The sequence below is a fragment of the Vipera berus genome, assembly GCF_964194415.1.
Source record: "Vipera berus genome assembly, chromosome: 8".
Lineage (NCBI taxonomy): Eukaryota > Metazoa > Chordata > Lepidosauria > Squamata > Viperidae > Vipera > Vipera berus.
Genome location: NC_138211.1, coordinates 23,471,365 through 23,498,864, shown reverse-complemented (window position 1 = coordinate 23,498,864; position 27,500 = coordinate 23,471,365). Strand labels below are relative to the sequence as shown.

Sequence of the window (27,500 nt, the reverse complement as noted above, 5' to 3'; positions counted from 1 at the left end):
TCTTATCAACAGTTGTTAAGTCAGGGCTATTATGTGGCAGCTACCTGTCTGTTTGAATTCTAAAGTCCCAAAGCATTCTGGCTTCTTCATTTTCTATTGCTCTGACTATTTTGTGGTCCCATCAGTTCTTGATTGCAAGCAAATGTTATTTCTTGCAGATATTCCAGTGCACCATTATTACTACTTTGTCATGCATTCTTTGTACTTAGTCTGCAATCTTCTTGCAGCAGCTAGTAGTCTACTGTTTCTTCAGCTTCTTTGCAGTGGAAGCATTTGTCTTCTTAGTTCTGGCTTTGTGTGTATTTGTTCTAAGGCTTGGCCTTGTTTGGCCAGAATAAGCCCCTCTGTGTCTTTCTTCAATTTTCCTGCTCTTAGCCATTGCCAGGTTATTATCTACTTTGTCTTTATTTATTTATTTAAGTACTGGCCATGTAATATTTTGTCTTCCTGTGTCTCTTTTCTCTTCATTTGTTTTTTCTTGTAGGCCAGTTTTGTCTCTCCAGTACTCAGTAAGCTTCCTGCATCTTCTTCATTGTCCTTCAGATATTCTTCCAATGTCCTTTCTTTCTTCAACTGTCTGATGTACTTGCAAACATTCCATGCCCACCCATTTTCCTTGGTAAGTAGAGTCTGTCAACATTGTTGTATGAATGTAGGTCATGATTCATTGACATTATTTTTCTGGTCTTCATATCCAGGGCTTTTGATTTGTTAGTGTAGCCTTACAATAAAGTAGATTTAGCTCATCAAATTCTGTTCGGATTTAGGTTTACCTGGGAGGCTGATATAATCTTGCAAGTCTGAAGGTAACTTGCTGGTTTTAACATCAAGTTTTTTAACAGTCAAATCAATTAGGTTAGGCCCTTCTTAAGTTTCTTTCTCTGACCCCTGGGAACTCCTCTGTCTTGTCTCATTGTTCCTTAGGCAGCATCTCATTCCCTCCTCTGCCAAGGTCATCCACACATTCCATTAGACATGCTCTTTCTGAATCCATCTCTTATCCCTCGTTCCACCTTTTTTTAAACAAATGATTTCTCTTTTTGAAGCAGCTGACAAGAAAGTGTTGTTTGATGCAATGAGAGAGCGCTTCCCCACTTCACCTTGCATCTTTCACACACACCCCGTATTCACCAGACTGTTTTTTCAGGATACATCTAAACACAGGTTTATTGCTATTCCAGAATGACATTAACCTCATGTCTAAAAACAGAATAGTTGTGCAAACCTAGAACTCTTTCCCAGCCCCAATTCCCATGTTAGAGAGATTGGTTGGTGCATGTACTTGCCCCCTACCCCTCATCAGATGACTGACATAATATGGGAAACAAAATAAAGCCTCTACCCATTCTTTAATTTATTCCATAGTATTTACATCTGCAAAGGCACTCTCCTTTATCTGCTGCACCCCTGAAATAGCCTGGGGCTTGGCAACTGGAATAATCAAATTTGTATCATCCTATTCTTCAATGGGTTCGAGTACTGGAGGAAAGCTCATGAACAGAGAGGCGAGGAAGAATCCAATGTTTGATAAGGGTGATCCACCCTCCATTCCATTACAGGTGAAGTTACATGGTCAGCATAAATGTAAATCGGGTAACAACTTTCTGCTCCTTGAGTGAATGAGGGTGGGTGAAATGGCGGTTCAGGTAATCCTTGACTTATGGCCACAATGGAGCCAGAATAATTTCAGTTGGAAGTCATTGTGGTTGGAAGTCAAGGTATCACATGACTAGACTCAATTTTGTGCCTGTTTTTGTGATGGCCGTAAAGTGAATCACATGGTTGATAAACAAATCCATTCTTCCAAATGGCTTTTTTGGCAAAATGGTCATAAATCATGGTCATGATATGGCAACCCATCATAACAGCCAGTTGCCAAGCACCCGAAATGCAGTCACGTGACTGAGGAGGGCAGCAGTCGTAACATTGAGGCCAGGTTGTAGGTAACTAGAGATCCATTGTAGTTTTGACTGGATGTAAGTCGGATTACTTGTAGAAACATTCTCTGCGCATTATTGCCAAGAATCAAAGCCATGGCCGCTTCCTTTCCTCGTTAACATTTGAGGGAGTTGTATTTTAAGGAAAAAATCTGATCCCAGCCTTCACCAACCCTCACATTTATTGTGGCTAGTTTAGACATTAAGAAAAAGGGTTTGTTCAGAAGAATTATTTCTTTTTGAAAAACAGTCTTGCCCCTGCTTGCCCGTTTTGTGCCTCTTCAGTTTCATTTTTCACTGATCCCGAAAGCTGCTGGCAAAAGGGAGGGTGGGAGGGCTCGGGGGAGACAGAGAGGGTGGCAGCTCCCTCTCCTAGGCCAAAAAGCACTTTTGCAGAGGGGAGGGCTGGCCCTCCACTGGTGCAGTGGACAGCAGAGGTTCAGCAGAGAGAGAGTACCGACCTATTTGGCTCAGCTCCACACCAGCCTTCCCTGGAGCGCTCCAAGTTATTGAGTGGGGAAGCAGCTTCTTTCATTGCATTAGGCCAGGGGTACCCAGTCCCCAGGCCATAGCCCAGGACTGGGCCGCGGCCTGTTGAGAACAGGGCAGCGCAAGCACTCGCGCCATGTAAAGCTCCAGTTGTGTGAGTGGGGTGCACCTGCCGCTTGCACAAATGGGGCTTCACGCATGGGCACGAATGCCCACCACTTGCACAAATGGAGCTGTGCATGCATGAGTGCCTACCACTCGCATGGAACCATTTCCTTCCCCCCCACCCACTGGTCCACAAAGCCGGGAACATTGGGGACCACTGCATAAGAACCGAAAGGGAAGGACTTCTGTTTATGTTTGGGCCTAAAAGAGAAGCGGGGAGAGAGGCTTTTGCTCAGATCTAGGCAGCTTTAGCAGCAGGTCTGGCATAAAAAAAGCATTTCTGAAGGAATTGTGGCTCTCCTTCCGGTGTCTTTTTTCCATTCTTGGCATGCAGGGTGCAAAAGCCAAAGGTTGACTGGCTTCTTGCCTCCCACTGCAACACTACCAAAATTAATGCATTTTTCCCACCAGCTGCTGTTACTTAAAAGGGGGGAAAGCAGGAAGTGGAGGAATCTATTGATGGCTTTACTTACAGTAATCAGGACATTTCCCCCCCCCCCCCCCGCACACCAGGGATAAGCCAGGTCAGAGATAGGAGCAGAAATGGGGGCAGGCAAGTTCATGCTAGTTAATCTTCTGCCAGCTCAAGTATGGGTAACATGGTGATGAGCCAGCTCCTAAGGGGCGCAATGTCTGTAACGCCGGGTGCGCAGCCAGCCCACTCCTTGTGGACTGGCCCTTGGGTGCTTTGCTTCAGGCTCCCTCTGCTTCTGCCCTCTTCCAGGCTCAGACTCTCCTTAGTTGCTGCGGCAGACACGCAGGCGAGCTCTCTGTGGGACACCCTGGGGGGGACGTTGACAAACCAGACCGGGTGCACAACCGCAACGCTGGAAGATTTCAGGGCCTGGTGCCCCACCATCCTTCTGCCCTCGCCCGGAACACACGGCCCCTTCGAGGAGAACAGGTTTGCAGATCTTGGCCCAGAAGTGGCGGGCACAGCAGTGCCCTTGGGCGCAGTCGGAGGTGCGGAGGCAGCGCTCTCCCGTGCCAGCTGTGAGAGGCAAACAGTGATCAGCTCTTCCAGAAGCAAACCCTGATTCTGGAGGCTGCATTGCTGGGTGACAGTGAGGTTGAATGTCATCAGAGGCAGATACAGCTGCATGACGTCCAGAGACCAGCCACTTTATCAGGCAGCCAGTCCCTCCTTGCAGGTGGCATGGTAACAGTGCCCCCTCCCACACTATTTTAAGAGCAGTGATGAGCTGAACTCAGACCAAGTGGTTACCACGTGACATGGACTAGTCTGTTTCGCAGGGCAGCGGTTGAGAAGGGAAAGCTGGGTTTCCCCATCGCAGCTCCTAGAAGACCACCACCATGCTGGTAGCGTTCACTGTCCCACCATCTGGCCTGGGCAAGGGTCACTCCTACTAAACCAACCTTTGGGCATATGCCTTGGGGGCCTGCCAGTGTTCCCCACTAGCTTTCCATGGCCAAAGAATAGTCCTGCATCACATGGGAAAAAGGGCCATTCCCCCACCAGGGATTTCCACCCCCTGCAGCATATCATTTCTTTCCCTGCAGGAAAGGCTGGTGATGCTGCCACGGCAAACCCTCCTTTGCTTTTCTCCTAGAAGAGGGTCAGCCATATCTGGGGGAGTGGAGGTTGCAGCTCTGCCTCTCCACCTCTCCAGGGGCTGAAGGTGAAGATGTTTCTGGAAAGAATGAGGCAAACCCACTTTTTGTCTATTTTTGAAGTTTAAGGCTAGTCCCTGCGACACAGACAGTTGGAATAGACTGTGTTCCAAGTCTAGAGAGAACATCTTCGGGGGGGGGGGGGTTCTGCTCTTATGCCACCATTCCAGTCTTGAAGAAACATCTTAAGGAACCAAAATGGTTCTGTCCTAGCTGATTTCCAGAAGCAAGCAACATATTTGGATGATCCCAGGCCATTTGGGGGCACCACCTGGAAATGTAAAGCAAAGATTCCCCCAGATCTCAGCCTAGAGAGTTTATGGACACATCCATGAAGTTCCCAGTAGCTGAGAGCTTCAATCAACCTCTCTAACAGAAGCCAAGGAAGGAAACATTTCTTTAAGATGGAATTCGGAGGAAGGAAAAGCCTTTACTTGTTTGGACTGGCCAGGATAAGAGGGCAAGATGGGCCAATTCAGACTTGGCCTAGAAAGACTTCTTTCAGATGAGGTTTGGCTTATTTCCCATCTCAAACCACACAGCTTACTCCACAACCTGACGGAAGGTGGGTCTGGCAATGGCCCAACAGAGAGTGGCCCATACCAGCCCTGGGATTGCTGGCAGTCCAGTCCCTAGCATGAGCCATGACGGAAACCTGGCTTGTTTTCTCTCTCTCATCCCACTTTATGAGGTGCAGACAAACTGCTCAGATGGGCACCGTCCCAATATTAGTTATCCCTTGAAAGCCTGGAGGCTGTTTGAGGGACAAACGGCTGGTGCACACAAGCTGCTCCAGGGGAGGAAGGGGGGGCACCTAGGGGGATCCTTTGGGGTGCCACTGGCCAGCAGGTTGTGCCTGTTCCAGGTCTACCCAATCTGGGTTGCCAAACTCCAGACATTCCCAGCTGGCAGGGAAGAGTTATGGTTTTCTGCCCCATGGCAATCACCTGGTCAAATTGCCCAGAGGCTTGCCTGCTGCCCTGCCCGCTTCTAACCTGGCCCTGCCCAGCATCCTAGCAACAACTACAGTTGCTTCAGGGCCCCGCCTGCCTGAGACAGACCATGATCCAGTGTAGGTTTTTAAGGAATGTAGGTCTGGCTAGGTCCCCTGTGTCTGTGGGCCCCAAAGTGGACAGTTACCCTGCCATGACTACATCTAGGGCATTGCACAATTTCCCCCCCCCCCCCAAAGAGGGAAATATAGGTGGGGAAGCTCAAATTTCATCTTCCCAACTCCATGAGGTAGATTGGGGTGAAAGTGGCTGGCCCTCAGCTCACCCAGTGGCCTCCACAGTTAAAGGAAATCTTGAAACCAACCTCTTCCCATCTAATCCTGCATCTTAATCAATAAGCCGCATTGTGGTTTATAGCTTTGTGGGCATGTCCTAGTTCAACTAATCATGGCTTGGTGTGTTATCTGACTTGAGCCCTGCTATTGCCATCACAAGAGCAGACCACCCTGCGCCCCAGCAAGCAAAGGGGATTAGCTCCTGTCACACTGAAATTTAATGCAATGGGGCCACATATTCCTCATTGCCAAATTATTCATCACCCCTCCCCCAATTTGGACTTACTGTAACTAAATTGTTTTAGGTTGAGAAATTCTAAAATTCTCTCCATAAATGATTGATCTTTAAAGAATACACTATTCTGATGGCTTCTTTCTTTGCTGGGGTGCTTGCGGGAGACTCCTGCTCCCTCTCTTACCTGGGCTACGTGGCCTCGGCCGAGCTCCCTCCTTCCGGACATGCCCAGTTTGAGCTGGACGTGCCCGTCGTTCCTTGGCACTCAAGTCAACCTGTCGCCCGTCTCTCTGCTCCTCAGCCAAAGGCATCCTTTCCACCTGGGCACACACATCTGGCATCAAACAGAGGAGGCTCAGGTTACAATTGTCCCCAGCAACCTGGCTCACCTGCTCCATCAATTGGGCACTGGATACAGGAGGGAGAAGGGAGGGTAACAGGTGGAGGCTTCCTTTGCCCACACTTGCCACCCACAACGTTCACCACAGACTGTATAGGAAGAGATTCAGAATAGGAGCTTATAGATACGCGTAACCTCAGTCCTTTTGGTCTTCCAAAAAGGGTTAGAAAAATCCCCTCTCCCAGTTCCCTTTCCCCTTGCACAATGTAGTCTTTCATCCAGTCAGCCAAGACCAGCTGGTCAACAGGTGGCCAGGATCAAGGCCTGCAGCTTATTCCAGATGGCTCAGTCTGACTGTAGGCTGGCAATCCTCAGGTGGGTTGGGATCACAGGAACCCCTCCACCCATAATGTGGATCACAGGTGGGCCCTGCATGAGAGATCAGACTTTGCCCAGATAGGAAAGCAAGTGGGTGTTGCCCCACCTCCTAGCCCAGTCCGGTCTCCCCCCTCTAAGCCTTGAGGAAGGTTCCTGGAGGGGCTGCGGTGGCTAAAACTCACCGTTGATGCAGATCATCCCCGGGCAACACATCTCCTTTCCCTGGCATCTTCTTCGTAAACCTTGGCAGGGAGCACAGAAGGGAAGTTGTTCCTCTTGGGGCTTGTAACAATATTTCCCCAACCGACAATCTTTGTCTGTCAAGCATTGTGTGCTCTGTAGAAAGGAGGGAGGGAGAGAGAATTGTTAGAAGATGGGGGGGAAGGGGGGGAAGAGAACCAGAAGGAAACAAGATTCAGAGGTACAAAGTCTTAGTCCAAGAGCTTTGCCAGGAAAGGGGGGATGGTGTGATGGTCTAAATTGGGCTATGCGGTACAGACCAGGGGATCCAAGCTGGTAGCTAGTGGAAGGGTGATCCTCAGAGGAATCCCTTCCTAAGTAATGCGGACCCTTTCTGCCTGGGGTGGCCCTGGGAAGTGGGGGGGCTCTTTATCCAAGTAAGAATCCTCTGCAGAGGCCCAGAGCAGGAAGGGCTGGGGGCAGCCTCTTATATCCCCCCCAGTTAAATGGTGTCCAGGTTAGCTCAAACAGATATGTCCCCACTATGTTTTGGTTGCACCCCCATAGGACTCCTTAAGTAAGAGGGGAGGGACTTTTGCCATATTCAGCAAGACATCCTAAACCAGGTTTGTCCCCAGGCTGAACTACCCGTCATTCACAATGTTTGCCTGGGAACTCATATTTTAGCTTCGGGAGAACAGCTGGATAATTCCCTAAGCAGACCCTCACCAAACTGACAGAGGGGGAAAAGAAATGAAGGAAGCTGTATATGAGCAAAGCTCTGGCCCGAAAGTCAGGTCCCGAGTGCAAATTCACAACAATATCCAACGTGTTACATGCATTTCAAACTCAGAGGTCATCCGTGAGACACTCAGTGGTACCAGGATCTAGCCTAAATAAGACTTCTGCTAAGCCCAGCCTCCTCCCCTGAAGCATTCTTTGCAAATAACTGCCACAAGGCCTCTCACCTTCCTGGGTGGGGACACTTCAGATGAGCCCCTGATGGTATTGAAGTCAAGAACCAGAGCAGTCAAAGGGGAGCAGAGGCAAGTGAGCCCCAAAAGGAAGGTAGCCTCCATCTTCTTCTACCCTGCAGAACTTTGATGGTCCCTGGAGAAGTTGCCGGACCTCCTTGTAGACCTTAGTTTCCAGGGCTAAAACATCACTCAGTGATACATTTATTGAGCATTTGGGCCACCTGCTCAATGGCTGTCAGAGTTACGCTCTGCTTATAAGAGATGAAGGAGTTAACCTGCCTCTATGGCCATTGCACCACCTTATTTATAGTGGCCTGCTTCACTTTTTCTTCCTCTTTGGACCCCCCAGTCTCTGAAAATCCCTTTGATCACTACTTCAAAACAAACATTCAAAGGGATCCAGGAGGGAAGTGGGCCAGCAGGGGCCAGCTCCTCCTCTTGCCAACAATTCCTAATTACAGCATATCAAAGTAAGTTCAAAGGGCCAGAAAGAGAGCCGGATGTAGGTATCAAAGGCACCTGTTGGTAATCACCTGTATTTCCTGGTCTTTGTAATCCCTTGCAAAAGTGGTTTTGTTCCGAGATCTGCTTTCACAGCTGACAGATGATTCACTTGACCACACTGTGGTGGGAAGGAAGCGAGCGGGCAACATGGGCCATTTTCAGCTTTAAGCAGCTGCCTAGAAACACCTGCTGCAGCCATGCGGGCCCCACTTTGAAGGAAGCCCTCTTTCCCCTCTGGCCACTAATGCTGCTATTGTTTTCAAGAATTAAGAAGACACTTCCTGGATCTTTCAGGCCTTAATATCAGCCAAATCCTACATGACATAGAAAGACTTTATATCACAAACTGAAACAAAACCATTTGACCTACAAAATGGTGAACTGTCTCCTGCTCTAAGCTCACCTTGGTGGGTGTGGGGGTGTGCAGACCAATCCTGCTGTTCTCCTCAAGGGAGCTTTTATTTTTTCATCCTCATTTGGTTGATGTTCTGCCACCTTGGCCTCAGTGTCACTTTAGGCCTACTAAACTAACCCTATGTGTATTAACCCTATGACTAATCTAAGCCATTGTTTTTTAAATCCTAAAATCCTACTAATTCAAAGAGACCAGACCTTCTAAGTTCCTTCTCTGTTAGGGAGATGTGATTGCAAAGATCAACAGCTGTCTACATCACAAACTGTTTTTAGCCTGTTTTATTGCAATTAACCCATCCTTTCGTCCTCTCATCTGTGCTTCTACTATCACCATAAGTTGAATGTCTTCAGCTTGAACTCACTGCAAACAGATTGAAAAGCATCAGGCTTCAAAGCAGCATTTTATTTTTATTTATTTATTTATTTTATTTCCATTTATATCCCGCCCTTCTCCGAAGACTCAGGGCAGCTTACAAGCTTAGCAGTAGCCTTCATTCTATGTATATGCCTGCTTATTAGGGCTTTCACACACACCCCAAGCGGCATTATTACAAAGTCAGCTTATTGCCCCCAACAATCTGGGTCCTCACCATGGAAGAATAATTGTGCCATATTTTCCTGGACCAGGACAACATTTGATCTACCAGTACTTCAAAAAGTTCTAAATAGGGCCAGGACAAAGAATGTCATTTACCTATAAAATTTGGGTAAGGTCATATTATAACTGTCCAGTCATGCTATTCGGTAAGTTTAAATAATAAATAAATAAATTTCCTCTTCTGTTCCTTAATATTAAGAATTTGGAATTCCCTTGCCATTTTGGGGCCTGGGGCTGGAGGCTTCTAATGTGGAACTAGTCCTTCCGACTCTGTTATTCTATGTTCTATGTTCTTTTCCTCATTAACATCTTAAATTTAATGCCTCTGCTTTTGTCAGACCTCATTTAAATGGACATATGTATTGTCACATGTAATATGTTTTAACTCGTCAGCTCTGCCATCTTCATGACACTTCACTAAGCTTGCTGGCATCCTGCCATAAATGGAGGGAGGGAGCAAAAGAGTTTGGAGAAGTTGTACAGGAGGAAAGAAGAAGGATGTAAGGATGTAAGGCACTGACAGAAATCAGAGGTGTCAAACTAGACTAATCCAGACTCCCCAAGGATGTCTGGCCTGGGGGAAAATGTGAAACCTCTTCAAGAAGCATCTAACATCAAAGCGGTTCCCAAAACATCAGACTGTGTGTCAAGACCCACTTCAATCCCACATCTTAAGAAAGCAGAACTCTTGGAAACAATTTCTTCCAACAGGAACTTTTATTAAGAGTAGTTGATAGCAGGCATAATAGACAGGATCTGAGATTTCCCACGCAGAGCAATAGGTTAAGGTATCCCCAAGCAAGACCCCATCCCATAGTCCATCTGGCCAGTGTGGGACGACCAATACCCAGGTGTTAGGTCCATCATGGGGAAAGGGGAGATAACAGTGGCCCGTCACCAGTTCACACCACGATGGTCGGCGGCTCTTCACACCTTCCTCTGAGAGCATAGAAATAAACCAGGCACAGAGGTTACATTCCTTGTTCCCTCCCTTGTTCGAGCTGACAGATTAGGGAGAGAAAGTTCAGAGAGAGATATTTATTTATTTATTTATTAATGGGATTTATATCCCGCCCTATCTCCCGAAGGACTCAGGGTGGCTAACAACAAAACATATAATAAGTACAGAAATTAAGATAAAAATAAAATTAAAATCATCTGTGCAATAAATTAAAATTAAAAATTAAAAATAAATTAAAAATTGTAAATATAATTAAAATGCCTGTCAGTCCAGGTCAGCCAGGTGGAAAAGGAGTGTTTTGAGGCCGCGGCGAAAGGACTGGAGATTTTGGGCCATCCGAAGCTCAGGGGGGAGCTGATTCCATAGGACTGGCGCTCCCACAGAGAAGGCCCTCCCCCTGGGGGTCGCCAGCTGACATTGCCTAGCTGACGGTACCCTGAGGAGGCCTTCTCTGTGTGAGCGTACTGGGTGATGGGAATTCGTTCCCGGCAGCAGATGGTCCTGCAAGTATCCCAGGCCTAAGCCATGTAGGGCTTTAAAGGTAAGTACCAGCACCTTAAATCTCACCCGGAGGGCAACCGGTAGCCAATGCAGCTCACGCAGGAGGGGTGTAATATGGGAGTATCGGAGTGCTCCCATCACTACCCGTGCAGCTGCACTCTGCACCAGTTGAAGCCTCCGGGTGGTCTTCAAGGGCAGCCCCATGTAGAGAGCATTACAGTAGTCTATACGGGAGGTAATGAGTGCGTGGGTGACTGTACGTAGGGCATCTCGGTCCAGAAAGGGGCGCAATTGGTATATTAGGCGAATCTGGGCAAATGCCCCCTTAGCCACGACTCCAATATGATCTTCAAAACTGAGTCGTGAATCTAGGAGGATGCCCAGATTGCGTGCTCTATCAATGGGAGGTAACATCTCTCCTCCTATAGTCAAAGATGGAACCTCTTGGACTAAACGAGATGACGGTATGTAGAGCCACTCAGTCTTGGCCGGGTTGAGTCGAAGCCTGTTCTTTCCCATCCAAATCTAGATATAGCAGGAAAGCAAAATGTTACATTGTAGCAGATAGAGGAAGCAGAGGCAATAAACCCATGAGCACATCCCCCTCCCCCTTGGGAGTATGGCAGAACCCAGGGAAAGGTGAGATTTGATTTTGGGTCAGAGGGGACAGATAGAAATGAAATAGGAATGGGTTCGGACACCGGGATGCTATTGGACACTGAAAATCTGGTCAAGATGGGAGAGTTACAGAAAAACCTGTAACTTTTGCGTGGGAATACTCATATCTAGCCTCACTTTTGCTGCAACCACTAATCCTTAGTAAAAGAACCTATCACTTCAACCAAGTGCAGTCGAGGATCTTTCTTTCCTAGGGACCTAGCTGGGGCAGGTCTAACATTAGGCTAGTTCTGCAGTAATGGTTAACCTGGAAACGTATCTCAATCTGGGGGACCATGCAAGGAATGTTGGCTCACAAGAGTGACCAAGAGAATGGGGGGAATCTGCAGCTAAATCCCATGGCGGAGGGAAATGGAGCTGTGCGCAAGCGCTCGCCTGCTGTTTGCGCAGCCCAGTTCTGAACAGGCCACGGCCAAGTACCAGGCTGTAGCCCAGGAACTAGGGACCCCTTGTCTATTAGATATGTTTGCCAGCTTGAGCTGTTTGAAAATAAAGATGGGATGTAAATAAATACAATAAGCATTTAAAATAGCCTGAGAGCTAAAGAGTCCTGCTCACCTCTAAATGTTCTTTGTTATTGGGATGGAAGGACTTGCTGGAGAGGTGTTCCAGAATATTAGATTATATATAAACCAGCATCAGCATCCTTGCCTTCCTCATATAAGTTCATTACAAGCTTCAAATGGAGTTAAAGGTTTGAATTCCCAACACTGAAGCTAAAAAGACAAAAGCTGAAATGCCAATCTTTGGAGAGAAGAGTGATGATTAGCAAGAACTGTGCTTCCAGACTTACATTTAAAACACATAAAATAGATGTGGTACCACGAGTATATATATTTGTAATCATTGCACATGTACTGGGAAGAAAAATGCATTCAGTCCAGAGTTTAGATTTGGTTTATATATGATAAGATGTTGCATATTGTGCACCCTATTTGGCAATGCTATCGTGCATCCTTGGTATTTTTCCTTATAAAGCACATCTGGCAGCCCATTTTTTAAAAGAGGTGCTTGAAGGGATGATACTGGGCAAATCACTTTTCCCATGTATGACCAACTATATGATTTTTAAATAGTCTCAAGAATCTGACACTTGATAGTAGCATTCTATAATGCCATCTCCCCATCTTCTTTCTGTGCGAAAAGACATTACTAGTATCAAATACAGATGTGTCAGGCTTAATGGCAAGATCTTCTGATAGACAGTTGGTTTGGTTTTTTATTTGAAGACTTATAACCAGTTTAAGCTTGTCAGATATACCACACAGCACAGCTGCTCAACATCTTTACCTGTATACTAGGAAGAAGTCACTCAAATTGGTTACTCTGCAACATGAAGGTGCCACTGGTTGTTGACATGATGGCATCTCTCCCCAAGTCACCCTGGCTAGATTGCTAAAACAAACCCTATGGAATAAGACTTGGGACATGCTTGTTTTGGTTTCAGGTACTCCTTTTAACTGCTTGTCAACAAATGTAAACAGGCTCTGGCAACCTCATTTTTTCCTGGCATGTCCTCATGATGCTCTTTTTCTCTCATTCTCAGCCATCTCCTCCTCTGCTTTGAAAGAAAAGCAGAGCTTTGCCTTACTGACAGCTGACGAGATACGATTAGCTCCTCCAGGTCATTTTAGGCTGCTGGGACGCATCCCACCCCCCCTTCTGGTCACTGATCACCATCCCCCATTTTGTCTTGCATTGCAAGAGACTGGAGACTGATTTCCACCACCCACATCATGCCAGACCAGCACTTTCTGAAAAACTATTCTTTTGAAAGACCACCAAACCTGGGTTTTGCAAATGGGTTTAGCTATTAAATAAGTGTAGTCCTTTATTATTTGATTCACTTAATATCTGCCCAGTTTAGCCCACAGAAATCCCAGAGAGGAATGGTCCATGGTACCTTCTTGGGGCCTGACCATTAATGATCCTGCTACTAAGCCACCTGGTTTTGACCTACCTTGCTCTGCCCAGACAAAACTTAACAGAATTAGGTGTGACACTGGAAGAAGGGCCTCTGCCCTGTATCAGTGGGGATGGATTATTGTGATTGTGGTGCTGATACGCAAACTATTAAACATATTGTGCAAGATTACCCACGACCTGTGTTTTCCGGTTCTTTAGAAGATCTCCACGAAGCCACACCAGAGGCATTGCCTGGACAGCTGAATCGGACACCCAGTTAGGAGGCCATTGCCATGCCCAGGTAAAAGTTTTGTATATAATTATGTGGATTGTGTGTATGTGCTTACTTCTGTCATGGTCTCATCATATGCTAAATAAATAAGTTCTTTACTGCAAGGTTGGTTTAAACAGGGAAAAAGACCCAGCACCAAGCCCTCAGCAGCTGCTTACAGTTAAACAACTGGTTTCTCACCATCTTAACTAGATTTATTGAAAGGGAAAAGGGCCATTCAGCTAGAGAAATCTTGGCAACTGGATGCTTTTATTTTAGGACCAAATTTCTTCCTAATTCTTCTGCTAGTACTGAAGAAATCACAGGACATGTCACAGCTGATTTCAGGTTTCCTCCTTAGACGCTAGTGAAACACACAAGTGCTGGGGGAGAAGGAAACACCCCTTCATCTTCAGGGTCCTAGGCCAAGGTCAACCTGGAGGTCAAGCCAGGCTCTGCTTCTGGGAAGATTCCCTCATACTGTCCTTGTTAAACAGGGGTGCCCAGAATCAGACAATGGCCTCCAAAGGGGGGGGGGGCTGACTAGGCCTCTATTAAAGCATCCCTAGATAACATTTGCCTTTGTGGCAAGTGCATCGCATTGGTGACTCATATTTTAGCCACCTTAACTTCCCTAACGTTTTTGTCAATTTCTCTCCAGAAGATCAAATCATTTTCATTCAGCTCTATGGAGTAGAGTCAACGCTCAGGGCTTTTCTAAGCGCCTGCTCTTTCAGTTTTATGTTATTTTTAAAAGAGTGTATTTTGATGCTTTTGTTTCATTTTAATTTTTAATCAAAGTAAGTATACTAGGCTTTATTAGATTTTTACTAGACCTGCCAGACTTTTACTAAATGTAATAATTTCCTAACTGATCACTGTCTCTGTTAGGCATATGGTGTTAGCCTACAATGTTGCGCTGAAAATATATTAACCATGATGTTATGTCTTTAAGAGGTTAATTGGCCAATGGGTGTGTAAGTGTTCTCATGGCCATAAGAGGAAGCTAGGAACGTAGCTTTTTTCTCTCTCTGAATTCACTGCTCTCTACTATTACTGTTTTTGCTCTGTTACCTGAACTGTGTATTGACCTCTGGACCGGTAAGAAGACTTTGTATTTTGGATTGCTACTTGGACTGTTTATTTTTGACTGTGCATTTTTGTTTTTACACCACCTCAAAAGTAAACTACTTTTTGCTTTTACAACTCAGTGTACTCTTGTGTGACTCTTGCTGCTCTCAGTACCCTTTCCTTGTCTGTGCAACTCTTTGGTAGCACAAGGAGACCTCTGCACAACAAATTCCTTAACAGTCTCCTTCTAGCTTTATAGGATAAGGGTTGCCATTTGCTACAGTGGATATAAAAATGCCAGGTTTTTGATATGTAAAAAAATCAGGATTTTCCCACCTTTAATATAACATATAAGCTATTCAATTCAATTAAAAAACTGGCATTTTAACAGGGCTGCCTAGACTTCTTATATCCACTATATATATGGTAAGAGGAGCTTACTTAAAGGCCTGCTATAGACATTTCTGTCCATGAAGCAGAATCAAAGTTCCCGGGAGACATGAAAGGAAGAAGAGAAGGCAAAGGAAAGATGGCGGCCATCAGATGCTGGTGGCCAATGATTTGACGGTATCTCTTTACTCTCCTACCATCCGGTAGGAGATATAGGAATATAGCCAGCCGTACCAACAGACTGAAAAATAGCTTTTATCCGTGGGCTGTTAGGCTTTTAAATGGGACATAATCTTACGCAGAATTGACTTGGGAGGCCGGTGTGTGGTGTAGTTGGTTCACATAGTGTGGTGGGATGGAGGGTTTGTTGTCACTGTTTGTTGGGGGGAGAGAGCACGGGGGGGGGGGGGAGGCTCAGCTAATCTCAATGTACACATGTTGTACTTTGACAATAAAGGTTTATTATTATTATTATTATTTCTTACAGCCTGAAGACTCAGCTAATGACAGAAACGTTGACTTGCAGAGTTTAGATATCAAGAACACACAGACGTTTGCACAATATAATTTTTAATTTTTTAAAAAAGACTCATTTTGTCTTAATCAACGAAATGTAGCCAACCCTTTTCCTTGTAAAACTCTAAAGAAACTGGAAATGCCTATGGGTTTATGTTGCTAGGCCTGATCTCAAGTGTGGAGTATTATGGGATAGGGGCTAAGAGCGAGGGAGAGATGTCTCATGACCGGAGAAGAGATCCTTGGCTCAGCATCCGTAGCAAACAGAAATGCCAGAAAGCCGAGACAGGAAATTCTAAAATCCACGGAGGAGCAAGGCAGCTATTAGGAAATGGCCAGCCGGGCTGGCTTTTTTGTTGTCCCTGGCTGGATTCACACATTCCTTTCTCTCCCGCCCACAAGCTGCTTCACTGACCACATGGTAGCAAAGAACTGAAACCCCCTTGGCTTATTAAATCAGTCCTAATAAAGGAACTGCCAGAATATCCTAAAAGCAGCCCCTCTGCCCAAATCCTTTCTCGCAGCTGCGCAGTGGGATCGTGAGACCCACCAAAGAAAAGACAACTGTTTTAAAAGTGAGATCTTTGATCTCCTTCCATCAAAGAGGGATTATAATTGTGCTGGCCAGCTGAGCCCACAAACTCTGCCCTCCCTCTTCCTCTTCCTCCCTGCAAGGGTAAGATGTACCCCCTACCGAGGGCAGGAGAGGATCAGAGCCCACTCCCCCAGCCTCAGAAAGAGGGCACCTGGCTAAGCAACAGAGGGTGACTTCTTAGGCCTGGCTACATCCCGCGGCCCTTGGCCCACAGAAAGACCTTCCTGCTCCTGGTGGTGGCCGAGGTAGTGAGGACTTTCAGAGGTCCGAGCGCTCCGGCCCCTGCGGTGCCATCTCCTGCTGGCTGGCCTCTTGCATGTTGGCATAGGCCACCTCCTGGGCCAGCTGAGGGAGGGGGGGGCGCCCCCACACCAGGTTCCGCAAAGAGATGCAGCTCATCAAAAGACTGTGGGCAAAACCAGAGAAACTGTCAGGAGGAGGCACGCAACATAACCCAAACTGAGCTCTTTTTTTTGAAGAGCCCAAGAGTTGTAAAATGCACATCCCACACAAAAGTCTGCTTTAGGTTTTTTTTGCTGATACCCAGACTGGGGGAGATGATCTTTATTGGATTTGCCCATAGTTAGGAGTTATGGGAGATTTTTATCTGTTAATTTACAGGAAAGGAAGAGATCATGATGACGGTGGGAAGTCACTTTCTTAGTATTTTTTCTTTCTATTGTTCTTTAATTTTCTGTTTTCTTGCACCCTTTATTCTGGTTTTATATTTTTCTTTTTTTAGTTTGTATTATCTTTTACTATTTTAACTAAAACTTGTAATAAAATTATTTAAGAGAGAGAGAATGTGGAAAGCAACCCCCCCCCCACACACACACAAGCTTTTCTCTCACCTCCTGCGGAAAATGAAGTACTTCTTGCTTATGAGACGCTGCAGCCGCTCGGCCAGGGTGGCGTTGCGTCTCCTTTGCAGCTCCTCCAAGCGCCGCTGGCGGTGGAGGAAAGCCTGAACCACCGGATCTGCCTGCGTCACATTTTCCAGAGAATCTTCCAAGACAGGCTGCAACTCTGGGGGGAGAGGCTCCGTTTCTGCGAAGAGGGAAGGGACAAAAACAGGTTTTAGAAGGTGAAACATCTGAAGACCAGGCAAGTATAGAGAGAAAGGCCACAGTGCAGGGTTGATACGCAGAGGGCCTGTCCAGACACCCAGCTTGTTTGCAGGCTTACCAGTCCCGTTCTGAACTTTCTCCCGCAACTCCTGAAGTCGAGTGAAGTTCTGTTCAAGAGCCACCTCGGTCGTGTTGACGTAGAGATACATGTAGCACGAGGGCTCCTGAGAAACTGTGAAGACTTTGTGGTACTCCCCGGCTGGCAGCTGTGACCAAGAAGAGAAAATGGCAAAGGCTCTGGGCAGCCAAAGGCAGCTGGGGACAGCCCCTAAGCAGAGGGCTCCTTTCCGAAGGGCCAGGGAGCCTCAGTATCTAGGCCGGCCCTAAAGTTGGTGAGTAATATGCCTTCCCAGATAGCCCAGCTTGTGAGAGGAACTGGCACAGGGCAACCCAACTGCAACTGACTGGCAACAGGTGAACTGCATAGGGGTTATAACAAGCTGTGCAAATGTATCTATGTGTGTGTGTGTGTGTGTGTGTGTGTGTGTAAATCCATGCACACACACACATGGATTTATGGTGCCATGCTTCTTCCAACCTTTGGCAGACAGGACAGGGAAGCCCCTCCCCCCTTCCTTCTCTTCCAGCAAAACCATTTAATCTCGCTGCATTATTGTGAATAGTGAAACACAGCACTGTTGAGATGTTCCTTTAAAAGGCAAAGAGAAACCTCCGATTGGTTATCCCAATCTTCCATCCGAAACCTGAGGCCAGATCTGAAGGTCACACCCACCTATGGCTGCCCTCTCCTGATGTAGTTTCTCATCGTGTTATGAGATCCTGTTCCGTGGGAGCGGGGAAGGTGATGTTATCTATTTCCCCTCTTCTTTTGGAGGGGGGGAGAATCAGCACATCAGCCTGGCCCTCACCTGGATCTTGTCTCCCTCTCGCAGTGTATAATTCTTCTGCAAACTGACAATCTCCACTGTTACTTCCCCTTTCAGCAAATGGAGACTGGTGTTACCAAGGTCCTCACTCACAAAGTTCTCCAGGTGCAGCCCTGCCATGGAGATGGACAACCAAATGTAAACAGCGAAGTCCACAGAAGCACCCAGGTCCACAGTTCTTCCCACATCTCAGCAGCTCCCCCAGCTGACAAGAGAGCCATCTTCATTGTGGCTGGCTGACATCAGGAAGCAATGAGGTAAATACAAGACTCAAGATAAACAGCTTCACCTTAGTACCCAAGATCAATTCAGAGAGACAAAAGAGTAGATGGAGCCAACCTGCAGCTTAGACTAAAACATCCTGAAGGAGAACAAGGCTTGAAGGCATCCAGGAAAGAGAAGTCATGCCGCTTCTTCAGTAGTTCAATGTTCTTACTATGAATACAACTGAGCCCAACATTTCTGTTGCTGAGGGAGACAATTATAAAGTGAGTTTTGCCCCATTTTATGACCTTGTCAGAAAGTCACATGCTAGCACACCTGTCAAAAGGAAAATTTTTCTCTCAGTTGGACTTACAGCAGGCTTACTATCGAATAAGAATGAGGAAGAAAGATGAATAGAAGACTGCTTTCAATTGCCCTCTGGGCTGTTTTCAACTTAGGGTGCTACCCTTCGAGCTACAGGGGCCCCCCTATTTTCATGTGATTAACAAGGTTCTTCATGAGCACTTATACAAGGGGGGGTTGGTGTTTCTTGATGGTATCTTAATCTTAATTAGATTTCAGTAAGGCATTTAATAAAGTAGACCACAACTTACTCCTTGGTAAGCTCGAAAAAGGTGGGATAGACAACACCACCATCAGATGGATCTGTAGGTGGCTAGCAAACCATACTGAGCAAGTGGTCCTCAATGGCACTACATCCACATGGAGAGAGGTAAGCAGTGGGGTACCACAAGGTTCCATCTTAGGCCCAATACTCTTCAATATCTTCATTAATGACTTAGATGAGGGAATTGAAGGGGGACTCATTAAATTTGCAGATGACACCAAACTGGCAGAAGTAGCCCACAACCCAGAAGACAAACTCAGGATCCAAAAAGATCTTGACAAACTTGAACAATGGGCCCTATCCAACAAAATGAGTTTCAGTGTGGATAAAAGCAAAGATTTACATCTAGGCAGGAAAAATCAAAGATACTAGTACAGACTGGGTGAGACCTGGCTTAAAAACATTAACTGTGAGAGGGTCCTTGGAGTCCTAGTGGATGATCACTTGTGCAGTGTGCAGCAGCAGCGTGCAGACTGGCACTCAAAGAGTCCAAATGCAGAGGCGCGGCCAGTGTGGTTCCACTGGCAGTTGCTGGCAAAAGGGCCCTGGCAGGCGAGTGGCAGGGCGGCACCCCAGACCTGGGCCAACTCACCCCACGCCAGGCAGGAGCACCCCAGCACGGCAGCCCAGAGCAGCGCGGCCAGGAAGGCAAAGAGCCCCATGAGGCAGAAGCAGCACGGGCAGTCACTTGGCTGCCACATGGCACCCAACGCGGCTGAGAAATGTCCCAGCAGCAGCAGGGCCAGCAGGCAGGGTGGGCAGAAGCTGGGGCTCACCTAGGGCTTGGTTCATTGTGGCTGCAGGCAAGCAGATGGTGGGACAGAGAGGGCAGTTCTACTGGCGGCCGCTGGCGAAGGGACTTGGCAGGCCGGTGGCACGCTCCTGCTGTTGCATGGAAGATCTGGGCCAACTCGCCCTGCCCCGCACTAGGGCTTCCTTTTGGGATAGGGCTTATATTAGGCCCACCCCCAAAAAATCAGCTGGGGCTTGCTTTTGGAGCAGGCTTTACCTTCCGGGAAACATGGTATATAAAAAAATTACTCTTTGACCACAAGAGGGAGCTATGAAGATGGAGAAACATGGATTCCAGCCTATTGTCAGAGATGTGTTTGAAAAATACTTAAATAAAACCATTCACTTTATAGATCAATTATGTTCTAAAGATGTTACAAATGAACAGCAAGAGGAACAAACTATTCAAGTAACTGGAAGAAATATGAATAACTCAGTAATATATATAATTATCAAACCACTGAGGCAATTTCACAAGTATCTGACAACACAAAGGACTTAACTGAAATTTTGGAATATAAATCTGACATCAATTGCTATTATGAGGACAGTTTAAATACTGTACAACTGAAAGAGCTCCAAATAAATCTACAATCCTCAAGAGAACAAGACTACTAACAAGATTTGAGAATCCCTTGAGAAAAAGAGAAATTTATTTCTTGATAGACATGCCAGTGAAGAAAAAGATTTTACTCTTTGAGGATAAGCTAAAGCTTAATTGAAACCAGGATGGATTTTTACCAGTCTGATATATGTAATTGAAAGTACTTTAATGCAGTTTTGTCTGTATAAAGTAGATTTGAATTTTTTTCTCATATATAGTTTGAGTAATTCCTGAAGCCTGTAAAATATTATTGAAAGTGAATTTGAAAGTATGTATGTTAAGAGGAAGTTAAAAAAATTAGAATTTATTAACTTTAGAAATATTTTAAAGAAAAGTATAAAGTTTTAAAATGGATGTAGAAGGTTAGGGTTAGCAAGAAAAAAATGAGATGGTTAAATTGGTTACTTTAGTCAGAGAAAAGAACATAACTACTTTTGTTTTCATTTGGAATCCAATTCTAGATTTTGTGTTTGTGATGGAAAAAAATGAAACGTTAATTTTGGTTTTGCTAATTAAATAGGTTTGTTATAGAAATGGCTAATATATATTACTGTATGAAAGTAAAAAGGCTGTAATGTTATTATCTCTTAGTAAGAGTGCTAAAAAGAGTGGGAAGTCAATGCCTTTTTTGTCTTTTTCCCCCCTTCTGTCACCCTGGAGAAATCCATTTTCCTTCCCTAGTTTCCCATTATTTTCATCATCTTTGTATTTTATATTCTGATAAACTAATAAAAATTTGAAGGCAAAGGAGAAAAGAACAAAAAAAAAGATTCCATTTTGTTGGAATAAACTAGAAGAGGTAATCCATCAACAAAGGTTTAGACTAAACTCTGTTTAAAGGGCTAAGAATTTTATTACAAAATATGGAGCAGAACCGGAGAAGAGACTTCCTAGACACAGAGACGGAGGAGGACAGCCAAGACTCAAAGAACTGGCTGTGCTGCCGAGCGCCTGAGTTAGAGTTTGCCAGTCTCTTCCAGATATGGGAATAGAAATGCAGCTACTTTAAAAAAAGGATTTTTCATTATCTGGGAAAACTGAATTGGGATGTGACTAGTTTGTGGGAGACACATATAGGAAAAATGATGTAAATATTTGGTTCATAAGACTGAAACAGAGACATTTACTCTGTGATGAGCATGGCAGGTATGTTACAGCAGAATTAGAAACCAAGGGATTAAATAATTGTTGGACTTCATGTGCCAAATGATGAAGGGAATTTTTTAAACAACTTATTGACTCACTGACAAAGTTTTCATGTAAGAACTGGGTTCTGTTGAGAGATTAGAATGGACTAGTTTGTTACAATTTGACAGAACTTCACTACAGGACTAAAACTTAAAGAAAAGTTGCCAATTTTTTTTATTTGATAGACAATCTGGCACTAATAGACACTTGGAGAGGTAAGAATTAAAACTCTAGAGAATATGATGTCAACGCTGCTAACATTGAATGTTATTGCTTGACAAGAGATGAAGAAGTAGCCATTTCATATGTTAAACTTGTGTATTGCTTTAAGAGATTGAATTTAAGGTTGGGAGGGGGGACGAGTAGGATTGTACTTTCAAGGTCAGAGCAGTCCTAAATAAACTCCGGGCAAAGTTGTCAAAGAGTGAATTCCACAAAGAGAAAACCGACTACCTGGGCTATAGGATTTCGCACAACAGGGTGGAGAAGGACCCAGAGAAAGTATTAGAGTAGGCGGCCCCCTGCACCAAAAAGCAGGTAGAAAGCTTCCTGGGTTTTGCAAACTTCTACCAACAGTTCATCCCCTCTTTCGCCCAGATCGCTCTGCCTATCACAAACTTGTTAAAAACAAAAGGGGTCGATAAACTGAAACTCAGCCAGCCCAATGCCAAGCAGCATTTGAAAAGATCGCAGAGGCGATCTTGAAACAGCAAGACCCAGGTAAGGCATTCATAATCCAGGCACCTGGGGATTGGATGAACTCAAACTGGAACTCAAACCCATTGAGGTGGGGTTTGGGAAGGAGATGGTTTAATGTAACGTTTTGTGTGGGAAAACTTTACATTTTGCTTTGATCCCTTGCTATCACTATCTCTCAATAAAAGTTCCTTTTGAGAAAATGCCTGTTTCAAGAGTTCTACTTCCTTGGGAGGACTAGTTGAAGCAGGACCTTGCAGATTCTGCTATTTTATATCAAATTAAACATTGATATCAACAATTATCTATGCTAAATTAAATTAAATTATGTGAAGCAAAAAACCTCTGAATTTGCAAATAAACCATGGAAATGGTTAATGCCATTGTGTCAGGTCCCCAAACCCTTATTCTTTTCCTTGCATATATATTCTATTTTGGGGGGGCTGCCATTCTGCTGGGGGGGGAGCTTTGCATTAGCTTGGGGTAATTTTCACTTTCTACTCTCTCCTGCTGCCTCCATCCCTTTGAGAAAGGAATGCGTCTTCTTTATCAGGAAGATGATTACAAAGAAATGAAACTGGAGAAGACCTTGAGATACGTGCCAGCTGTACCAGTTATCAGCTCTTCAGACCACCTGTGGATTGGCTGGAATTCAAATGAACATTATGAATTTAGTGGGAGGAGGAATACTGCTTGCTTAACTATACCTTTTCGGCGGGCTTTTCCCCAGATCTCGCCTTGACTTCCCCGCTGTCACTGACCCCTAATAAAAGTATCCTTTTGAGACACTGCCTGTTTCAAGAGTTCTGCTTTCTTGGGTGGTTAGTTGAAGTGAGTCCTTACACATTGGTATTAACACTAATAAATTGTGAACGATGTGTAAAGATGCATCAAATATAACTTTTTAATCAACTTTGGGGTGAAAAGCTAAGAAATGTTGGGATCTGATATGTACCTTAATTCAAAGAATTCTTGGAATAGATATACAATTAAAACCAGAGATTTTTCTTTTAGGTTTGAAGGATAAAGAGCTTGAAATAAAATACCACCATATGATAATAGCAGCAAGACTTTTTGTATGCACGAAGATGGGATGACTTATTCCCACAATGAAAGAATGATTAATGGAGTTGGCAAAGATGGTGAAATCGACTGCTTTGATTAAAGAAAAGTTTCTAGCTTCATTTCTACTTGAAAACCACTTTGGGATATTTTATTTGAAACTGAAATAAATGAAACTTTAATTTTTACATTTGACAATTAGAACTGTTTAGAACTTTAGAAATATTCTGTGCTTAGAGTAACTGTTGTTGTTAGCTGCGAAGTCGTGTCCGACCCATCGCGACCCTATGGACAACATTCCTCCAGGCCTTCCTGTCCTCTACCATCTTCTGGAGTCCATTTAAGCTCGCGCCTACTGCTTCAGTGACTCCATCCAGCCACCTCATTCTCTGTCGTCCCCTTCTTCTATTGCCCTCGATCTTTCCCAGCATTAGGCTCTTCTCCAGTGAGTCCTTCCTTCTCATTAGGTGGCCAAAGTACTTGAGTTTTAGCTTCAGAATCTGGCCTTCTAAAGAGCAGTCAGGATTGATCTCCTCTAGGACTGACCGGTTTGATCGCCTTGCAGTCCAAGGGACTCGCAGGAGTCTTCTCCAGCACCACAGTTCAAAGGCCTCAATTCTTTGGCGCTCAGCCTTTCTTATGGTCCAACTTTCACTGCCATACATTGCAACTGGGAAGACCATAGCCTTGACTATACGCACTTTTGTTGACAGGGTGATGTCTCTGCTTTTTAGTGTGCTGTCTAGATTTGCCATGGCTTTCCTCCCCAGGAGCAAGCGTCTTTTAATTTCTTGGCTACAGTCCCCGTCTGCAGTGATCTTGGAGCCCAGGAAAATAAAATCTGTCACTACCTCCATTTCTTCCCCATCTATTTGCCAGGAATTGAGAGGGCCAGATGCCATGATCTTGGTTTTCTTAATGTTAAGTTTCAACCCAAGTTTTGCACTCTCCTTCTTCACCTGCAACAAGAGGCTCTTTAGTTCTTCTTCACTTTCTGCCATTAGAGTGGTATCATCTGCGTATCTTAGGTTGTTGATATTTCTTCCGGCAATCTTAATTCCAACTTTTGATTCATCTAGCCCTGCCTTTCTCATGATGTGCTCTGCATATAAGTTAAATAGGCAGGGCGACAGTATACAGCCTTGCCGGACTCCTTTCCCAATTTTGAACCAATCAGTGGTTCCGTGTCCAGTTCTCACTGTTGCTTCTTGACCCGCATATAGGTTTCTCAAGAGACAAATAAGATGGTCTGGTACTCCCATCTCTTTAAGAACTTGCCACAGTTTGTTGTGATCCACACAATCAAAGGCTTTAGCATAGTCAATGAAGCAGAAGTAGATGTTTTTCTGGAACTCCCTAGCTTTCTCCATGATCCAGCGTATATTGGCAATTTGATCTCTAGTTCCTCTGCCTCTTCGAAATCCTGCCTGTACTTCTGGTAGTTCTCGATCCACATACTGCTGAAGTCTAGCTTGTAGGATTTTAAGCATGACTTTACTAGCATGAGAAATGAGTGCAATGGTGCGATAGTTTGAACATTCTTTGGCACTGCCTTTCTTTGGAATTGGAATGTAAACTGATCTTTTCCAATCCTGTGGCCACTGTTGAGTTTTCCAAATTTGCTGGCAAATTGAGTGTAGCACTTTTACTGCATTGTCTTTTAAGATTTTGAATAGCTCAGCTGGAATACTGTCACTTCCACTAGCTTTGTTGTTGCTCAGTTTTTCTAAGGCCCACTTCACTTCACATTCTAGGATGTCTGGCTCGAGGTCAGTGACCACCTCATTGTGATTATCAGGGACGTTAAGCTCATTCTTGTATAGTTCTTCTGTGTAATTTTGCCACCTCTTCTTAATCTCTTCTGCCTCTGTTAGGTCCCTGCCATTTTGGTCCTTTATCATGCCCATTTTTGCATTAAACGTGCCCTTCATTTCTCCAATTTTCTTGAAAAGATCTCTGGTCCTCCCTATTCTATTGTTTTCTTCTATTTCTTTGCACTGTTCATTTAAGAAGGCATTCTTATCTCTTCTAGCTATTCTCTGGAATTCTGCATTCAATTGGGCGTATCTTTCTTTTTCTCCCTTGCCTTTCGCTTCCCTCCTTTCCTCAGCTATTTGCAAAGCTTCCTCAGACAGCCATTTTGCTTTCTTGCATTTCTTTTTCTTTGGGACGGTTTTGGTTGCTACCTCTTGTACAATGTCGTGAACCTCTGTCCATAGTTCTTCAGGCACTCTGTCTATCAGATCTAATTCCTTAAATCTATTTGTCACCTCTACTGTATATTCAACAGGGATATGATTTAATTCATACCTGAGTGGCCTAGTGCTTTTCCCTACTTTCTTCAGTTTAAGCCTAAACTTTGCAACAAGAAGCTCATGGTCTGAAACACAGTCAGCTCCTGGTCTTGTTTTTACTGACTGTATAGAGCTTCTCCATCTTTGGCTGCAGAGCATATAGTCAATCTGATTTCTGTGTTGACCATCTGGTGATGTCCATGTGTAGAGCCGTCTCTTGGGTTGTTGGAAAAGAGTGTTTGCTATGACCATCGCATTCTCTTGACAGAATTCTATCAGCCTGTGCCCTGCTTCATTTTGCACTCCAAGGCCAAACTTGCCTGTTATTCCAGTTATCTTTTGGCTTCCTACTTTAGCATTCCAATCCCCCATGATGATAAGAACATCATTTTTTGGTGTTAGTTCTATAAGGTGCTATAGGGCTTCATAGAACTGGTCAATTTCATCCTCTTCAGCACTGGTGGTTGGGGCATAGACTTGGACTACTGTGATATTGAATGGTTTGCCTTGGATTCGAACTGAGATCATTCTGTCATTTTGAGGATTGTATCCCAGTATTGCTTTTCCTACTCTTTTATTGACTATGAAGGCTACTCCATTTCTTCTGAAGGATTCTTGCCCACAGTAGTATACCTGATGGTCATCTGAATTAAATTCACCCATTCCTGTCCATTTTAGTTCGCTGATACCTAAGATGTCAATGTTCAGTCTTGTCATCTCTTGTTTGACCACGTCCAGCTTTCCTTGATTCATGGATCTTACATTCCAGGTTCCTATGGAGAAAAAATCTTTACAGCATTGGACTTTCCTTTCACCACCAGACACATCCACAGCTGAGCGTCCTTTCGGCTTTGGCCCAGTTGCTTCATTCTTTCTGGCGCTACTAGTACTAGCCCTCTGCTCTTCCCCAGTAGCATATTGGACGCCTTCCGACCTGAGGGGCTCATCTTCCAGCGTCATATCGTTTTGCCTTTTGGTACTGTCCATAGGGTTTTCATGGCAAAGATACTGGAGTGGGTTGCCATTTCCTTCTCCAGTGGATCACGTTTTGTCAGAACTCTCTGCTATGACCTGTCCGTCTTGGGTGGCCCTGCACGGCATAGCTCATAGCTTCATTGAATTACGCAAGCCCCTTCGCCACGACAAGGCAGTAATCCATGAAGGGGATAGTAACTGTATGTTATATTTATGTCTGTACTGAAAACCTTTTTCTATTTCCTTCCCTTTTTTCCTTTTCCTAAACTTGTTCCCTGTTTGAACTTTTCTTGAAACAGAATAAAATTGTTAAAAAAGAGGCTCCATTTAAGCAGCAGCCACAGTTTCTACAGAGCACAAGCCTGCATCTGAGGTCCTGAATTCTGCTTCCATCCCAAGGATTCAGCTGAAAGACTTTCATATTTAAGCATATAGACTTGGCTTAAAACAAAAATCTGGCTCTAAGAGAACATAAGAGCAACTCGGTACCTGGGAAATCTGCAATGAAGACAACCTCGGTCTGGTTGTCCAGCGACTTTTCAATCTCCATCAGTTTGGTCCTCCAGGGTGACAAATCAATCAGAAGAGGCTTCAACCACGGGGTCTTCTGGAACGGGGACCAGTGTGCTTGTACAATATCAGTGTTTGGATCAAAGAGCCTAGGAAAAACATGAATGAGAAAATATTAAATTCAGGGACCAATGGATCAGTGGAAAGAGCCAACCCATTCCCCGCTTTGCCTGTCTAAGCCCATGAAGTTATCATATTTCTATACATCATTTTCCTGAATAGAATAGAAGCCAGGGATTATGCCAATATATCAAACAAAACTTTAATATGGTCATAGGCCACCAGAAAGAGGATGGGATGCAAACAGCTGACAATTGTTAAAAAAACAAAAAAATATTAAAACAAAAATTACACAAAATTAAAAAACAAAAATTCATTTTTAAAAGATAGATATACAGATATAAAAATTTAAAAACATCTATAAGGTAAAGGTAAAGGTTCCTTTACA

The 27,500-nt window shown here is 44.7% G+C and overlaps 2 protein-coding genes and 2 long non-coding RNA genes across 7 annotated transcripts in view; 2 read left to right on the top strand and 2 right to left on the bottom strand.

Moving 5' to 3' along the window:
- Positions 1-1,532: 1,532 nt before the first annotated feature.
- DKK4 (dickkopf WNT signaling pathway inhibitor 4) lies at positions 1,533-12,896 on the bottom strand. Of its 2 annotated transcripts, XM_081333711.1 has the most exons (5): positions 11,836-12,896; positions 8,155-8,439; positions 6,647-6,800; positions 5,931-6,080; positions 1,533-3,582 (listed from the first exon to the last, which is right to left on the bottom strand). In XM_081333711.1, the coding sequence occupies exons 2-5, from the start codon at positions 8,272-8,274 to the stop codon at positions 3,329-3,331; spliced, it is 678 nt and encodes a 225-aa protein (XP_081189837.1). In that variant the 5' UTR covers positions 8,275-8,439; positions 11,836-12,896; the 3' UTR covers positions 1,533-3,328. The 2 variants fall into 2 exon arrangements, with proteins under 2 accessions (XP_081189837.1, XP_081189838.1); XM_081333712.1 differs by lacking the exons at positions 8,155-8,439; positions 11,836-12,896 and adding an exon at positions 7,613-8,076.
- Positions 4,684-15,532, top strand: LOC308671491. Its single transcript, XR_014027213.1, has 3 exons — positions 4,684-4,733; positions 13,402-13,483; positions 15,402-15,532. It is a non-coding gene; the product is annotated as an uncharacterized lncRNA (long non-coding RNA).
- Positions 15,533-16,190: 658 nt separating this feature from the next.
- The window catches only part of GGCX (gamma-glutamyl carboxylase), a 30,053-nt gene continuing 18,743 nt past the window's right edge, over positions 16,191-27,500 (bottom strand). For all 3 annotated transcript variants that reach the window (XM_081333707.1, XM_081333706.1, XM_081333708.1), the window contains 5 exons: positions 26,972-27,141; positions 18,022-18,152; positions 17,211-17,358; positions 16,877-17,072; positions 16,191-16,431 (listed from right to left, as the gene is read on the bottom strand). In XM_081333707.1, coding sequence (XP_081189833.1) covers positions 16,284-16,431; positions 16,877-17,072; positions 17,211-17,358; positions 18,022-18,152; positions 26,972-27,141 — 793 coding nt within the window. In that variant the 3' untranslated portion in view covers positions 16,191-16,283. The remainder of the gene's footprint in view (positions 16,432-16,876; positions 17,073-17,210; positions 17,359-18,021; positions 18,153-26,971; positions 27,142-27,500) is intronic.
- LOC308671490 lies at positions 18,161-22,863 on the top strand. The gene is made up of 3 exons (XR_014027212.1): positions 18,161-18,296; positions 22,053-22,175; positions 22,685-22,863. It is a non-coding gene; the product is annotated as an uncharacterized lncRNA (long non-coding RNA).

Bases quoted from the DNA above. Each gene is read 5' to 3' on its own strand.
- DKK4 (XM_081333711.1), bottom strand. From the start codon at position 8,274: ATGTTGCCCGCTCGCTTCCTTCCCACCACAGTGTGGTCAAGTGAATCA. The intron at 6,081-6,646 runs GTGAGTTTTAGC...GTTTGATGCCAG, and splicing joins GGGGATGATCTGCATCAACG to ATGTGTGTGCCCAGGTGGAA. The intron at 3,583-5,930 runs GTAAGAGAGGGA...TGCCTCTCACAG, and splicing joins GCCGAGGCCACGTAGCCCAG to CTGGCACGGGAGAGCGCTGC.